This window comes from Podarcis filfolensis (assembly GCF_964270895.1).
Source record: "Podarcis filfolensis genome assembly, chromosome: 1".
Taxonomy (NCBI): Eukaryota; Metazoa; Chordata; class Lepidosauria; order Squamata; family Lacertidae; genus Podarcis; species Podarcis filfolensis.
Window position 1 is genome coordinate 113,630,932 of NC_139604.1, and position 16,709 is coordinate 113,647,640.

Genomic DNA, 16,709 nt, shown 5'->3' on the forward strand with positions numbered 1-16,709 from the left:
ATACACAGGTAGTGCTGAGAAGGGACGGGCGAAAGGTTTTTTGGCGCAAGCCCAAGATTGTAAGCGGCAATTGGCCGGTTGATTGTTGGGGGGCGGGATGCCGGAAATCGCTCACCCGCCTGAACGCAGCACACAACCGCTCGTGTCGCTTACAATTGCTGCTTACAATCTCAGGCTCACACTTCGTTCCGACAGGTGAGCCATTTTTGGCATCTCCTCCCCCCAACTATCAAGCGGCCAATCGCCACTTAAAAACTCGGGCTTGCGCTTTGTTGTGGCAGGTGAGCGATTTTCAGCATTGGCTGCTTGATTATTGGGGGGGGGGGTCCCAAAAATCGCTCACCCGCCGGAACACAGCACACAACCGCTTGCATCACAGCTGCCTGATCACCGCCATTAGCCCTCCTGATTCCCGCTGTGGAAGCTAATAGACAGCTGCTTTTGTCGCAGCAAGCGGGAGCATGATTGGTGGCCGCTGGCGGAAATCGGGGAGCTGATAGGTGGTTTCCGTTTGCGTCACTCGGTTGTGTGTGGGGGGGGGGAATAGCTAAAAGAATTGATTAGCTAATTCTGCTGAGCCAAAGAATGGTATATCGGCAAGTTATTCCCCACTGCCATAATATAAATGCATTATTTGCTGAGCTACTCCCCATTCAGTTGCAACTGGAAATACATTGCTGGAAACTTACCAAACTTTTATCTGAAAGAAACAATTTAATTGCCTTAGATGACATATTCCGCTCATCTCCTGTGTAGCAAGAAAAACTCGAATTGGCCACCACTGAGTGAGAGAAAAAATATATTGAACACTAATATATTCAAAGATGATATTACAGAACTAGAATATCCTGAAACTCAAATAAAAAATGAAATTGGGGACTGAAATAGATCACATTGGCTTTTGTGAGTTATAAATAAAAAAATACAGTAGTAATAATCACATCAACAACATTTGATATTATTAGCAGTCTCAGGAAGGAAGTTTTACTGGGAGACATGGGAATTAGGGTGGGCAATAAGAAAATAAATAATACATTTATGATAATCTTTAAACCAAGGCTAGACTGCATGGGTTTGGACAACCAAATTAACCTTTGTGCTTCAGTCAGTATCTTCCCAAGCTCTCTCACTGTGGCTCACTTGACTCCTAGACAACACACATTCAACATCATTAGCAAATATCTCTTGCTCTTTAATACGGTGGGTTTTTTTAAAGAAGCTTCTTGAACCTGCTGCAGTAATATATATATAATATTGGATTCAGTTCCCCAAACTGTGTGCACACATTTCCCTTTTAAAGGTGGGCCCTATAGTGATACATCACTCAGACCAAATAAAGTTCTGATCTTTATGGAGTCCTTTGCAAATCACAGCACATGCAAATGCATGGCTGCAAGGTTCAGTGCACTAATAACTAACCAACCCGTATGCAAGAATAGGAAGGTGAAATAAAGTAAAACACAACTTACCATTTAAATTGTAGCTAAGTCCTGATGAAAGTTGTAGAACAGCTGCAAGCACAAGATAAAGCTGCAACAGCGCCATCTGTAATTGTAAAAATAATATAAATGTGCATTTAATTCAAAGCTATATATAAAGCTGGTTCCCCAGTAGTCACATGATATGCACAGTGACCAAGGAAGACAACAAGGATGCAGGTAAAAGCAACATGCTTGGTCATCAAAGAGTCCCGTTAGGTGCTATGGAAACTGCAAGCTGAAACCTGCTTCCTGTTCCAAACACTGGGTTCACCTATGGCAGAAAGAAGATTTAGTTCCCACCCCAGATGCAGACTATAAGCAACTGGTATGTGCAGGATCAAATTATTTCTTATGAGCAGGAAACAATAATACTCAATCATAGATACCCCCATTACGCCTGTTTTTTCAACAGAGATATATGGTAGAACAATAGAAAGCTAAATGTGGGTATTCACATTAAGAAAAAAACTCATTTGAAAGCCTCAAGCATAATGATAAAACCAAAGTAATACCAAAGATCTATTTAATACTCCCAATATATGCAAAAGAGTCTCTTTGTCCTTCCTACAATGTTAATAATATTATAAAGCATTCTTGTAGCACCCTGCTTGTGGTTAATGCTTAGCTGGAATGAAATATTCAACGCAGCAATAGAGAAATTAAAATAATAATTTATTTGTCAGACAAATAAATGTGAGGCACAGTGGTATATGGTTACCAAGCTCTGGCCTGGCCTCCTGCCATTATGGCCAGCACTTATATTCCCTCAGCCCAGCCCCCTTGCTCCTCCTTTGGCTGCCTCTGTCCAATCAGCCTGGTTAAAATTCCTATTGGCTGTTTGCTAGAACCAATCATAAAAGATACACCCATTTCCTATTACCTTTTATGGGAGACAAAGAGCTATATTTCCTTCTATTTATAATTGGCAAACAAATAGCCATTAACCTCTACAAGGCACCTTAATTACCAGATAACCTTTTGCCCTAGACTAGGCGCCTTAACTAACATTTCACCTTTTGCCCTATTGCCCTATTCACTCCAAAACAGATGGTGGCTAATTTTATCTGAACAGATCTTTTGTTCATCTTCCCACACAGCATCTATGAAAGAGCTCCTTCTTTGGAGGTCATATGTCAGGAGTGCTCTGATGGTGTTTTTCCTGCTTGGCAGGGGTCTGGACTCAATGGCCCTCGTGGTCTATTCCAACTCTTCTATGATTCTATGAAATAAGAATCTAACATAAGAATCTTAACATTTCTTACTTTCTAAATCCTTTGCATAATTACATTTAAGCCAATATATTTCATACATAACATATATAGATTTTTAGAAGCAAAGACCTTTTCTAAGTAAAAAAGGAACTTTATAAAAACAGTTTTTAAAGCAACCCCTTAAATCTACACCCCCCTTTCAAGCCAGCTGTTGTTTGTATTAGCTCTTGCCCTTTTAACCTTAGGAAGATGTGGCTCAAGTTTAATGGGAGGCACAATAATTATTACTATTTAATTGTGTTTTTGCAACCTTGATTGTATTCTATAATTTGTATGGTCAGTGTGACCTTTTGCTCCCAGCCTGTTTTATGACCGCAATAAACCAAAGGGGCCTCTGACAAAGACCTTGCCTGCTGGTTTCCTGTCTCGAAAGAAACATTTGTGAATTTAAGCTCATTTTTAGAATACAGGAATCTGATCAAAATATAAGCCTTGATTAAAATGCAGGCTATGATCAGATGCCTCATTCTAACCACTGCACCATATTGGCAACTTGTAATTATAATTATATCATTATTATAATATAATTAATGTAAATAATTATATCATTATTATCATTAAACAGAAAGTGTGAATACTTTCTTCAGCAGATTAATGAATTGCTACATTGCCTATTATTGGCATGGGGGTGCCATACTTGGCATTATCTTGTGCCCAAATTAAACATGTCTGTCTTTCTTTAAACCATTTCTATACCACTTCTCATTTTAAAAGTAATCTCTAAGTAGTTTTTCTGTCTTAAATAGAGCATTACTAAAAATCCAGGTAAAACATTACAAATGAGAGTCAGATACATGCAAATACAGTAATATTCCCCAATGGAATGCAGCAAAAGAAAAATCCAGCAAAACAAAATCATTGGGCCAATTGTAACTGCATGCTGTCTTGTAGAAGGCAGTCTCCTGAAGATGATAATGTATGATTTGGGGTGACCCAAAGCTTATGGTAGGGTTCATATCACCAGCACAAACTTTGGAGAGGTCACCCATTTCCAATTTTATATGATTTGATTACAAGGCCAGTAAATGACAAATTTAACGATGCCCAATCCCTCTGTTTTTCTCAAAAAAATCCACAGAAAGCTCTCCATGCAAACAGAACAAAAAATATGGGGCTTTACAATCCCTGTTATTCCACCCCCCCCCCCGCCCTTGTTTAAATAATGGCTGCTCTAACTCTAAAAGGGAAAGAATTTCAACTGTCCTTCCTTCAGGGAAGGTTCTCACATGCCTTCTTTGCCGAGGCTGTGTCAGTTTTGCTGAGCCATCTTTGCCACTTCCAAGAGAGCCAGCCAACTGTTTGCTTTTATCTTGGGTTCCACAGGCTGACAGTTGGAAGAGTTCAAGTTCCGTCACAGTGACTCCTAATAGCAACAGGACTCATAAACTGATCCAGCTTCAGAAATGCTTGTAGGGATAGATTTTCAGAATTTAAAATTATGTGGCAGGAACAGGCTACGTGGAAATCTTCCCGTAGTCCTCACATAAAAATGAGGGTCAGTGGCTCCGATACAAAAACTACACAGGAGACCTGTCCTCCATGTTAATTTCCTCAGTTCATCTGCTGCTAGAACCACATAGGATGCAGCTATATGAAGTGGGAGTCTTTCAAATTAAAAATAAAAAAACCCCACAGTTGCGAGACTAAAGTGAATGCCACAAGGATATCTTCAACCACCCAGTTAGAGCTCCATCTAGGGCAGAAGGGAAGCTGATAAAAGATGGAAGCAAATGGAAGAAAAAACTCAGGTCTCTGAATAACTTGTCTTAGCTGAACATCTTAGTCATAAAAATGAATCACTTCCATTAGCAATTCTCTTTTAAAAAATTAAAATACTTTAATCTGTTTTGTGGGCATTTCAGTTTGCAAACAACAACAACAACAACAACAACAACAAAATAATAATAATAATAATAATAATAATAATAATAATAATAATAATAATAATTTATTATTTATACCCCGCCCATCTGGCTGGGCTTCCCCAGCCACTCTGGGCGGCTTCCAAAAGAATATTAAAATACTGTGATACATCAAACATTAAAAGCTTCCCTAAACAGGGCTGCCTTCAGATGTCTTCTAAAAGTCTGGTAGTTGTTGTTCTCTTTGACATCTGGTGGGAGGGCGTTCCACAGGGCGGGTGCCACTACTGAGAAGGCCCTCTGCCTGGTTCCCTGTAACTTGGCTTCTCGCAATGAGGGAACCGCCAGAAGGCCCTCGGTGCTGGACCTCAGTGTCCGGGCAGAATGATGGGGGTGGAGACGCTCCTTCAGGTATACTGCTTCGAGGCCGTTATAACAATAGTATAAAGCAGGTTCACCAGACATGATTCTGCATTATCTATGACAACAGAGGTGTCTTCCAGTGAGAAAAGGCAGCAGGAGGAGGCACTTCTACGTCATTTTTTTCTGGTGGGACAGGAGCAGCATGCAGCAACAGCAACAATGTCTGACTTTGTCTTACTTCGGCTCTCTCTCGAGCCTCTACCTACTGCCCATGAACAGCAACATCTGCAGTAGCAGGGAGCCTGGGAAATGTAGTTCCCTAGGGCTCCTTTCAGCTAGGACACGATGGTTGCAATGCAACTGTGACCTGCTACAGGCACCCAAACCTCGGCCTGCCAGTAGCCAGTGGCGTAGGAAGGTCAGGTGAATTCACCAGTGCGGAAAATTTATTGTCAACCCCGCCCCCCCCATTGAAATTATTAAAAGAAGAAAAATTAGATACTTACATCAGTGGTGTAGATGAGGTTTTTGCTGCCCGGCACGGTCACTGAGTTTGCCGCCCCTCTTGCTGGTCCTCATGCGGGAGTCCTGTCGATTTGCCACGGTCCTCCCCTCATCTCCCCTCCAACTGTCCTTCCCTTCTCCCCCCACTCCTAAGGGGTGGGAAAGAACTCAGTTCCTGTCACCTCAGACTCCACCTCTTCTTTGCTTTGCTTAATGCCTCATCATGTTCTTGGTTTCTCTTGCTTCAGCCACAGACTGAAGCACCTAAGTGCCTAAAGTGAGGCAGGAAACAGTTAAGCGGGGAGATGTGGAAAGGTGGGAGGGGGCACAGAGAGAGAGAGAGGAGGAAAGAGTCGCCCTGTTAATTTATTCGCAACTTCAAAAACACAGCCCATTACACAGGAAAAGAAACCCAAACGTGCAGCCCTGGCCCTCAAATGAAAGGTGACAGCAGGCGACCACAGCCTCTCCCGCCTCCGCGCCCTTTTTGGGAGCCTGTGTCAGCCCCAGAGGGACCCTGCCTTGACCCATGAGCAGCACAGCTTCAACCGCGGCCACACAGACACACACAAAGCACCTGAGGCGAGGGCGGGGCCTGGACAGGCAGGGAGAGCACATGTGCTCGGCCCCGGCCACAGAGGTGGGAAGTGGACGCGATGTAACTCAACCCTGCTCAGTCCCTTGATGTAATCGTGTGCAAACACACAAACACACCGTGCCCAGACCTTGCCCAGCCCACCACCGCCCTGGACGCCTCCTTTGCCTCAAAGGAGACCGTGTCAAGAAGAGTTCAGCTGGCTTTTTGTCACCTCCCTCAGGGATAACACCCGGGGCGGCCTGCACCCCCTTCCTACGCCACGGCCAGTAGCCCATCCCCAACACCCTCTTAATGAAGGGAGAACCAGACGCCTCACTGTTTGTTGTAAAACTCACATTTAAGTCACTAAAAAAAGTTGGAGAGCACAGGTGACACAGATTTCAATGCATTCATAATCCCAGCTAGCTGAACAGGTGTGTGGATGTGTGTGTGTGCTCCTCAGCATTGCTGTTCTCTACAACAGACACTTTGTGGCAGCAAAGCACAACATTTTCTGCACTTCAGGAGAAGAGAGTTCTGCTCCTGCCTATGCCCAGCTCTATCGACAACAAAAAATTACCATATTTTTTGCTCTATAAGACTCACTTTTTCCCTCCTAAAAAGTAAGGGGAAATGTGTGTGCGTCTTATGGAGTGACTGCAGGCTGCGCAGCAATCCCTCTTGCTGTTCTGGCTTCTGGGATTCAGAATATTTTTTTTCTTGTTTTCCTCCTCCAAAAACTAGGTGCGTCTTATGGTCTAGTGCGTCTTATAGAGCGAAAAATCCGGTATATAAAAACCAGCTGTGCAGAAATGACTTACATGAGGGACACTAGAGGGCAGCATTCATACTGCCAAAAAAGCACTCTCTGGCTGTATCTATACACTGAATTAACAGATATTTCCTCTCCTCAGAAAAACCTGAGAACTCAGCTGGGGGAGGGAAGAGCTCTGACATTCTGTAACACAGTACTCCAAATGCAGTCGCATCATGGATTTATATGACAGCATTATGCTATCAGCAGTTTTTATTCCCAATTCCTTTCCTAATGGCTCCTAGCATGAAATTTGCCTTTTTTAGAGATGCCGCACTGGGTTGGTATTTTCACTGAGCTTCCCACTATGACTCTGATTCCCGCCTAATATTGGAGGCAGAACACAGCCATCATGACTAGTAGCTATTGACAGCCGCACCCTCCATGAATTTGCCTAATCCTAATCTTTTAGAGCCATCCAAGATGGTGGCTGTTGCAATGCCTTGTGTGAAGAAATGCTCCCTTTTGTCTGACTTGAATCTTCCAGTATTGACCTCCATTGTATGTCTATGAATCCTAACGCTATGAGAGAGGAAGCAAAACACATTCCTTAATCCATCCATATTTTTATCATGTCCCCTCTTAGTCACCTTATTCTCTAAACTAAAAAGCTTTTTGTCATGTTGGTTGCCCTTCTCTCAATCTTCTCCAACTCCACGTTATCCTTTTTGTAGTGTGGTGCTGGAACTGTAAACAGTATTCCAAGTGTGATTGTACCACACTTTTGTATAATGGCATGGTGATACTGACAATTTTATTTCCAGTGTTATTGGGTGAACATTTTAGGGGTGGTAAGTTTTACTCAGACTAGGTTTTACTCAACTAAGTTTTATTCAGAGTAGAGCTATTTAAGTTAACAAACCTAACTCCGCCAAGCTCATTAATTTCTCCAGGCCTACTCTGAGGAAAAATTAGTTGAAAAACCACCGTACATATTTTGCATTATTAAAAAAAGGTAAAGGTACCCCTGACCGTTAGGTCCAGTTGCGGACGACTCTGGGGTTGTGGTGCTCATCTCGCTTTACTGGCCGAGGGAGCCGGCGTTTGTCTGCAGACAGCTTCTGGGTCATGTGACCAGCACGACTAAGCCACTTCTGGCAAACCAGAGCAGCGCATGGAAATGCCGTTTACCTTCCCGCCGGAGTGGTACCTATTTATCTATTTGCACTTTGAGGTGCTTTCGAACTGCTGGTGGGCAGGAGCTGGGACCGAACAACAGGAGCTCACCCCGTCGCGGGGATTCAAACCACCGACCTTCTGATCGGCAAGCCTGGGGTCTGTGGTTTAGACCACAGCGCCACCCGCGTCCCTATTTTTAATATGTTCTTATTTTAATTGTTTCTTTCTGTAGTATTTTATCTTGTAAATCTCCCAGAAAGTTTTTTTTAAGGTACAGAGCAACTAACGTGCCATAAAGAATAACTATTATAATAATATTCTATCTAACACCATTTTTGAAGGCTGCTGTTTTTATATATGCCACTAGATGGTCGTGTTTGGCTTTGTGTTCCGCCCTAAACAATGTACGGAGCGTGGTTTTGTAAGTAACCTATTTGGTTTCGCAGAATCTTCTACTTCGATTATCCTTTAATAGAATATCTCCCTCTAATAGCATAACCAAGTGCCAGTGGGAATGGAGTCAGAATATGCCCATTGAGAAAACAAAAGGTCGTTAGCTGCTTCACACACTTCCATTGCTACTGCTGCTGCCGCGCCTGCAGAGAGGGACTCGCCTCAAGCCAAGCCGTTACTTCAGAAAAAAAGACCTCAGCGATATATATATTTAAAGCAACTTTCTCCTCCTCCCTTGCTTCTTTTTGCTTCCTCAACCAGCCAAAAATGCCTCACGGAGATCGGGGGAGTGACTGGAGGGGAAAAGAGCAGTTCCGCAAACTATTCATTGGTGGCTTAAGCATCGAAACAACAGAAGAAAGTATGAGAAACTGCTATGAGCAATGGGGAAAGTAAACGGATTGTGTGGTTATGAGAGACCCTGCAAGCAAACGAGAATTTGGTTTTGTCACTTTCTCTTCCATGGCTGAAATTGATGCAGCAATTGGCTGCCAGACCTCATTCCATTGATGGAACAGTAGTTGAGCTGAAAAGAGCTGTAGCCAGGGAGGAATCAGGAAAACCTGGAGTTCATGTTACTGTGAAAAAAAATGTTAGTTGGTGGAATTAAAGAAGATACTGAGGAACATCACCTTAGAGACTACTTCTTGGAATATGGAAAAATCGACACAATTGAAATAATTACAGACAGACAATCTGGTGAAAAGAGGGGCTTTGGATTTGTAACTTTTGATGACCATGATCCAGTGGATAAAATTGTATTGCAGAAATGTTGTTTAGTTGTTTAGTCGTGTCCGACTCTTCGTGACCCCCTGGACCAGAGCACGCCAGGCACCTCTGTCTTCCACTGCTTCCCACAGTTTAGTCAAACTCATGCTGGTTGCCTCGAGAACACTATCCAACCATCTCGTCCTCTGTCGTCCGCTTCTCCTTGTGCCCTCCATCTTTCCCAACATCAGGGTTTTTTCCAGGGAGTCCTCTCTTCTCATGAGGTGGCCAAAGTATTGTAGCCTCAACTTCACGATCTGTCCTTCCAGTGAGCACTCAGGGCTGATTTCTTTTAGAATGGATAGGTTTGATCTTCTTGCAGTCCATGGGACTCTCAAGAGTCTCCTCCAGCACCATAATTCAAAAGCATCAATTCTTTGGCGATCAGCCTTCTTTATGGTCCAGCTCTTACTTCCATACATTACTACTGGGAAAACCATAGCTTTTACTATACGGACATTTGTTGGCAAGGTGATGTCTCTACTTTTTAAGATGCTGTCTAGGTTTGTCATTGCTTTTTTCACAAGAAGCAGGCGTCTTTTAATTTCGTGGCTGCTGTCACCATTTGCAGTGATCATGGAGCCCAAGAAAGAAAGTAAAAGCTCTATACAGTCAGCAAAAAGAAGACCTGGAGCTGACTGTGGCTCAGATCATCAGCTTCTTATAGCAAAATTCAAGCTTAAACTGAAGAAAGTAGAAAAACCATGGGGCCAGTAAGATACAATCTAAATCAAATCCCTTATGAATACACAGTGGAAGTGAGGAACAGGTTTAAGGATTTAGATTTAGTGGACAGAGTGCCTGAAGAACTATGGATGGAGGCTCGCAACATTATACAGGAGGCAGCAATGAAAACCATCCCAATGAAAAGGAAATGCAAGAAAGCAAAGTGGCTGTCCAACGAGGCCTTACAAATAGCGGGAAAGAGAAGGCAAGCAAAATGCGAGGGAGATAGTGAAGGATACAGGAAATTGAATGCAGATTTCTGAAAAATAGCAAGGAGAGACAAGAGGGCCTTCTTAAACGAGCAATGCAAAGAAATAGAGGAAAACAATAGAATGGTAAAAACCAGAGATCTGTTCAAGAAAATTGGAGAAATGAAAGGAACATTTTGTACAAAGATTAAAGGACAAAAGTGATAAGGACCTAACAGAAGTACAAGACATCAAGAAGAGGTGGCAAGAATACACAGAAGAATTATACCAGAAAGATATGGATGTCTCATACACCCCAGGCAGTCTGGTTGCTGACTTTGAGCCAGACATCCTGGAGAGTGAAGTCAAATGGGCCTTAGAAAGGACTGCTAATAACAAGGCCAGTGGAAGTGATGATATTCCAGCTGAACTACTTAAAAATTTAAAAGATGAAGCTGTTAAGGTGCTACACTCAATATGCTGGAAAACTCAGCAGTGGCCAGAGGATTGGAGAAGATCAGTCTACATCCCAATCCCAAAGAAGGGCAGTGCCAAAGAATGCTCCAACTACCGCACAATTGCACTCATTTCACACATTAGCAAGGTTATGCTTAAAATTCTACAAGACAGGCTTAAGCAGTATGTGGACTGAGAACTCCCAGAAGTGCAAGCTGGATTTCAAAGGGGCAGAGGAACCAGAGCCCAAATTGCAAACATGCACTGGATTATGGAGAAAGCTAGAGAGTTCCAGAAATAACCTGTACATTAAAATAAACAGAGGCGCAAGTAGACACATTTAGCAATGCAGTGTATTTTAAATATATGAACTATTTTATTGTATACTGCTTCAGTGACATTTTCGGGGGGGGGGGGGGAATCTTGCCCAATAAACTTCAGTAAAATTCATGACAAGCAGCTACTAAATGCGTTTCATCCTAAGGAACAACAAGTGAAAATTCATCACATCTTTTCAAAAATATTTTTCCTAAACAGAAAGACTACAGCTAAAGATGAAATAGTTGTACATATGTTCGTTCAAAAAAAATGCCTTTAACATTTGTGGTACATAGTTACTGATAAAAGCAACAGGGGGTCTTAAAAACCAACACATTATTATAATGTTATTACTATTGCCAGTCAACTTCCTGCAGAATCACCAGAATTTACTGAAGCTCTCTTGGGTGGGGGTTTTGATGCCACTTTATTTCTTCTTAGTTTCCTTTTTAAGAAGTTCCATATCTCAATTTCAAATACATACAGAATAAATGCCACAAAAATAATGCCTCCCATTAAAATAGTCGTCATTGAAGTGATAAGAGAGTTTCCTGGGAATGCCAGTGGAGAATCGTCAATATAAATCTGCAACAGAAAATATTGTAATTCCAACAGTCACTTCCCTTTAAATTGACTATTGCTCACCCTGTTGACAACAAGATAGTGAAACTGGTCTAAGTGATAGCAAAAGCTGGCATATGCAAATCTAAGTGGTGGGGGAACAGAAGCAGTCATCTGAGTTTATAGGGAACCCAATTTGGCAAGCATTGCATGCGGTTTGTTGCAAGATACTGCATTATTATTGTACCTCGTAAAATAAAATACCCAGAAAAGTATGGGCTAAGAAAGTATGGCTCTCTATGTTAAGCATAGGTTTTTCCTTGTATTCTCAGTCAATCATTTCTATGAGGGAAGGCTCACAGTTCAGTGGTAAAGCACGTTTTGCTTACAAAAGGCCAAAGGTTCAGTTACTACTACTATTTCTACATCAGAAAGATTTGGGGTAGCATGGCTAGGAAGGAACTCTCCCTGAAATATTGGAGAGGTGCTGCCAGCCAGAGCAGACTAGCCTTCCCAGACATTTGGGACTCCCATCCCTATTAGCCCTTTGCAGTCCCAAATCACCTGGAAGGCATTAAATTGGAAAGGCTGGAGCAGAAAGTTAACCTGGCCCAAATTATCCAAGTGACTCTATCAGCTCTTGTTTGAGATGGCAGCCTTTCCATGGTCATATGTTTGGCACTGGCAGGCCTGCCAAGAGGGCAGGGGGCATATTGCTGTGCCAGAGCCAGCACATGGCCTAAACTCTGAACGTTAATTAAACCCCCCCCCACACACACACACACAATTAAGTTTCTAGAGCTTGTACAACAGAAGTGACAAAGCAAAATCTTCAGGCACCATTCAAAGCCATTGCTTTGTGAGCTAAAAGGCTACTCCTGCCTTGCAGTGTTTTTAGTCAATGACCGAAGTCACAGTTGTGCTATTTAAATATCTGCTGGGCTTCTGCCACTGAAGAGTACTTGCCTCAGTTCTGGGCTTTGGCATCCAGAAAATCATTCATATATACATGGTGAGTCCTTTAAAAGAGGCCCCGTGGATACAGAGTACACATGTTCCACGGGGCCTCTTTTAAAAGACACACCCTGAATGAGGCTATATATATATGTAAAAGCTCCAGTCTGCATTAGCTTCCACTTCTGTGTGTTTCCCTAAAGTGTCCTTCTCCAGTTCTGTCCCCCTTGCACCCGCTAATTCCTGCTGTTCTCTGGGAATGTGCTGAAGTAAGGGCTAAATATGTGGGAACATTTTGTACAATCTTGTATCCTATTTTATGTTTGTTAATTCATTCTGTGTGTAATTTGTGTGTTGTTGTTTTTAAAAAAGAGCTAATGACTATACCTGAAATTCGTCAAATAAGTTACAAAAGGAGACTCCAGGAATAGTTGATACTCTGAAATGGAAAAGCTCAGATCCCTGTTGGAAAGGGGGGGAAAGTTGTTCTTAATATGCAGTAACATTTGTTTTCATTTTTTAAATTAAAACTGTAACCCTTGGCTATTAATGTGATCTGGTTGCTGAAAGAAAATAAGTGTTTTGTATGACCTGAACAGAAATACAGATATGGCTGGCTGAACTGCAATGTGGCACATGGTGCAATATTGCCTCAATATTGCTGCTCCATTTTTTAAAAAACCGAATCTCTTAAATGTCATAAACTATAACCGAAATATAAAGTGTTCATGTTCACTTGAAATGTTTCACAGAAATAATGTGCAGTACTACGTAGAAGAGACAGGAGCTGCTTGTTGAGAAAAGCATCTTACATGCACACAATTGTGTGTATAACTACAGCATAAAAATCAGTGTTGCTAGCAACTGTGTTATATCCTTGGAACAGAAAATTTCTGATATTTTGAATTAATATGCAAATTAAAAAGGTAAAGGTACCCCTGACCGTTAGGTCCAGTCGCGGACGACTCTGGGGTTGCGGCGCTCATCTCGCTCCATAGGCCGAGGGAGCCGGCGTTTGTCCACAGACAGCTTCCGGATCGTGTGGCCAGCATGACTAAGCCACTTCTGGCAAAGCAGAGCAGCGCACGGAAATGCCGTTTACCTTCCCGCCAGAGCGATACCTGTTTACTTTGATGTGCTTTTGAACTGCTAGGTTGGCAGGAGCAGGTACCAAACAACGGGAGCTCACCCCGTTGTGGGGATTCGAACCGCTGACCTTCTGATCCGCAAGCCCTAGGCTCAGTGGTTTAGACCACAGCAGCACAATGTCAAATGTATATTGCACGGTGGCCCAACATGTGGTCCAAGGGCTGCATGTGGACCTCAAGGCTTTTTCCCCCACCCCTCAGCGACATCTGATGCCCCCTCCCCAACCGTCGTGCTGCCTTCTCTAAGTTGGGTAAGTGCTGGGAAGGAGCTGTGAGGGCTGACAGGATCCTAGAGCCCTCCTGTCTCCTTCCCAAGGCCTGATGCCTTTATTACCCAGCTTTGGGAAGGCAGCACAGGGGTGGGGCATGCATCAATTTTAGGCCTTGTTCCACCACACCGCCTGCCCACATGACTAGGCTTTGTGTGACCCACAGGTTCGGTGTCAAGGTACACAGACAAGTCAGCATGGCACCAACATTCCTCTGATGAAAATCAGGACATGTCTTTTGGTGCCATGCTAACTTGTGCGAAAGCGCAGCATCCTCCTCCCCAGGGTCAGCAGTGACGCTGGAGGGGGTAAATGGGACATTCTAGGATCAAATCAATTCAAGAATTGATGCTTTTGAATTAGGATCAAATCAATTCAAGAATTGATGCTTTTGAATTATGGTGCTGGAGGAGACGCTTGAGAGTCCCATGGACTGCAAGAAGATCAAACGCATACATTCTTAAGGAAATTAGCCCTGAGTGCTCACTGGAAGGACAGATCGTGAAGCTGAGGCTCCAATACTTTGGCCACCTCATGAGAAGAGAAGACTCCCTGGAAAAGACCCTGATGTTGGGAAAGATTGAGGGCACAAGGAGAAGGGGACGACAGAGGACAAGATGGTTGGACAGTGTTCTCGAAGCTACAAACATGAGTCTGACCAAACTGCGGGAGGCAGTGGAAGACAGGAGGGCCTGGCGTGCTCTGGTCCATGGGGTCACGAAGAGTCGGACACGACTAAACAACTAAACATGCAGGAAAATTGGGGCACTTTGAAAGGGTTTGAGTACTCTTGTGATCCACTTTGTTGAGAAGTTGGACCACCCAGGTACAAAGAGTTTAAGGTAAGAAGAGTTGGGGTTTAAGGTACAGTGGTACCTCTGGTTACGAACTTAATTCATTCCAGAGGTCTTCTCTTAACCTGAAGCCATTCTCAACCTGAGGTACCACTTTAGCTAATGAGGTCTCCCACTGCCGCTGTGCCGCCAGCGTGCAATTTCTGTTCTCATCCTGAGGTAAAGTTCTTAACCCGAGGTACTACTTCCAGGTTAGTGGAGTCTATAACCCGAAGTGTTTGTAACCCGAAGTGTTTGTAACCCAAGGTGTTTGTAACCCGAGGTAGCACTGTATGTATTTTCTCTGGCACTTACAGTTATCGTTATAGATAGGCCATCTGGATTATATAGTTCAGTTTTGAGTCTGTGCTCCAAATATTTTTTCATTTTTAACATACTTGATGTTTGATTGGTACCTGAAAAAACAGTTAAAACAGTCGCAGAGTGGTAGGTTTCAGTTTCTTCCTTCTTTTTTACATTTCAGTAGGGCCTGAATACAGATGAATAGCCAAATCTATTTCTCATGAAATGTAAAAGTAAGAAAGGTATCAGAGGCACACCATGATGTATTAGAGCTGCACAGGGTCTTCTACAGCAGTTTTCCAGAGGTTAACAAACAGCAGTGCTTTTTTTCTAAAAAAAAGTTTAGGGGTACTCTCATTTTTCTACTCATATTGAAATACTGCCCCTCAATGAGGCCAAACTTAGATTCACAAAATGTTTAGGGTTATGTGTACCTCTGAATCCCCCCAGAAAAAAGCACTAACAGTGATTACCGGTAATTATCACGAGTGGGTGAAAAAGGAGGGGTGTGGGCAAACATTAATATGAAATGTTGGTTAACCTGAACTCCTCTTTGTTATAGCCGAAGTGCCACCATAACTATTAGTCATGGTAAAAGCTAGCAGGAGAAGTAGAGGAGGAAGAACAGCTAGGAGGAGGGGTGTACACTTCAGTAGCCTGTTCAGTACCCATGGTAAACCAATGGGTTGTGTTATGCTTGTTTCAGGCCTTAAGGGTCTGTGGGTATAATAGGTTTTGCATGCAGAAAGAATTGGACTAGATTCAAATCTTTCCACATCAAGTCTTCCCTGAACTAGAACTTGCAACAGCCCCAGCAGGCATGGCCAATGGATAGGGATGATGGGAATTCAGCAACATACAGGGGACCAAAGGTTCCTCACACCTACTATAGGGCAAGAAAGAGAGCCTGAAAATACATTGACGACAAGTATTTCCAACAGAACCTCTCCGATACAAAAGATAATGATGAATCCCAAGATTCTTCCGCTCCCTACCTGAAACTTTCCAGTTGGTTCTGTTGTTGACTTCTATGATTGTGATAAAATAAGGAGATGTCAGATTTACAGAGCGACCCTCATCCTCAATGGTGAAATAGAGAGGAAGCCTTGTTACTGGGAATTTCATTCGCAGGGCCTGGCAATGAAACATATATAGAAATCACTGACATTAAAATGATGCCTGCATGGAAAGACATGGAATGACACAAATGTAAGTATTTACATAATCTGGTTTAGTTCTGCTAAATAGGAAGTCTGATGCTGGACCTACAAATTGGTAATGAGCGGAATGAAAACCAATGGACTGAAAATCAGTCCCAGAAGGTCTGAGATTCTGTGGGTAGGTGGCATATCTGTTAAATCTGTTATGCATAAGGTTGCACTCCTTCTAAAGTAGCGTTTCACAAGCTGGTAAGGAGGCAGCCCAGCAGGGCCTAACGTTCCTTTTTGCCACGTGTGTTTTCTTAGAGCAGTCCTGGTTTGTTTCCAGAAAGAGAGGGCAATCGCTGAGGCTCCCATTTTGACCAATAGAGCCCGCAGTCCAGAACTCCCAGGTCAGCTAAGTGCGGTGGTGGGGTGGCAATGGGTAGGGCTGGGCAAGACAGAGTTGCTTGTTGTTGCTGCCAGTGCTGGGTTCAGTGACAGCCTGGCCTGACTCTGCAAGGTGCAGGGTGCAATCCACCTCAGCGCTTAGTGGATCAGGGCCATCAGATGTTGCCAATGAACGTAGGGCCCGTCGGCAG

At 43.2% G+C, this 16,709-nt stretch overlaps 2 protein-coding genes across 10 annotated transcripts in view; both read right to left on the reverse strand.

Moving 5' to 3' along the window:
• The window catches only part of LOC310761488 (cation channel sperm-associated auxiliary subunit beta-like), a 43,223-nt gene extending 37,621 nt beyond the window's left edge, over window positions 1-5,602 (reverse strand). Inside the window, exons 1-3 of one of the 6 annotated variants that reach the window (XM_083611357.1) lie at window positions 5,484-5,602; window positions 1,470-1,545; window positions 690-781 (exon numbers count right to left, since the gene is read on the reverse strand). In XM_083611357.1, the coding sequence (XP_083467483.1) occupies window positions 690-781; window positions 1,470-1,545 (168 nt within the window). In that variant the 5' untranslated portion in view covers window positions 5,484-5,602. Of the gene's footprint in view, window positions 1-343; window positions 451-689; window positions 782-1,469; window positions 1,546-3,978; window positions 4,458-5,483 lie in introns of those variants that run through there. The other 5 variants (XM_083611351.1, XM_083611361.1, XM_083611358.1 and 2 more) reach the window with 5 other exon arrangements.
• A 5,332-nt stretch (window positions 5,603-10,934) lies between these two features.
• The window catches only part of LOC310761426 (cation channel sperm-associated auxiliary subunit beta-like), a gene marked incomplete at its 5' end in the record, with an annotated part of 53,937 nt that continues 48,162 nt past the window's right edge, over window positions 10,935-16,709 (reverse strand). For all 4 annotated transcript variants that reach the window (XM_083611243.1, XM_083611242.1, XM_083611244.1 and 1 more), the window contains 4 exons: window positions 10,935-11,485; window positions 12,803-12,877; window positions 14,981-15,081; window positions 15,964-16,102. In XM_083611243.1, the coding sequence (XP_083467369.1) occupies window positions 11,264-11,485; window positions 12,803-12,877; window positions 14,981-15,081; window positions 15,964-16,102 (537 nt within the window). In that variant the 3' untranslated portion in view covers window positions 10,935-11,263. The remainder of the gene's footprint in view (window positions 11,486-12,802; window positions 12,878-14,980; window positions 15,082-15,963; window positions 16,103-16,709) is intronic.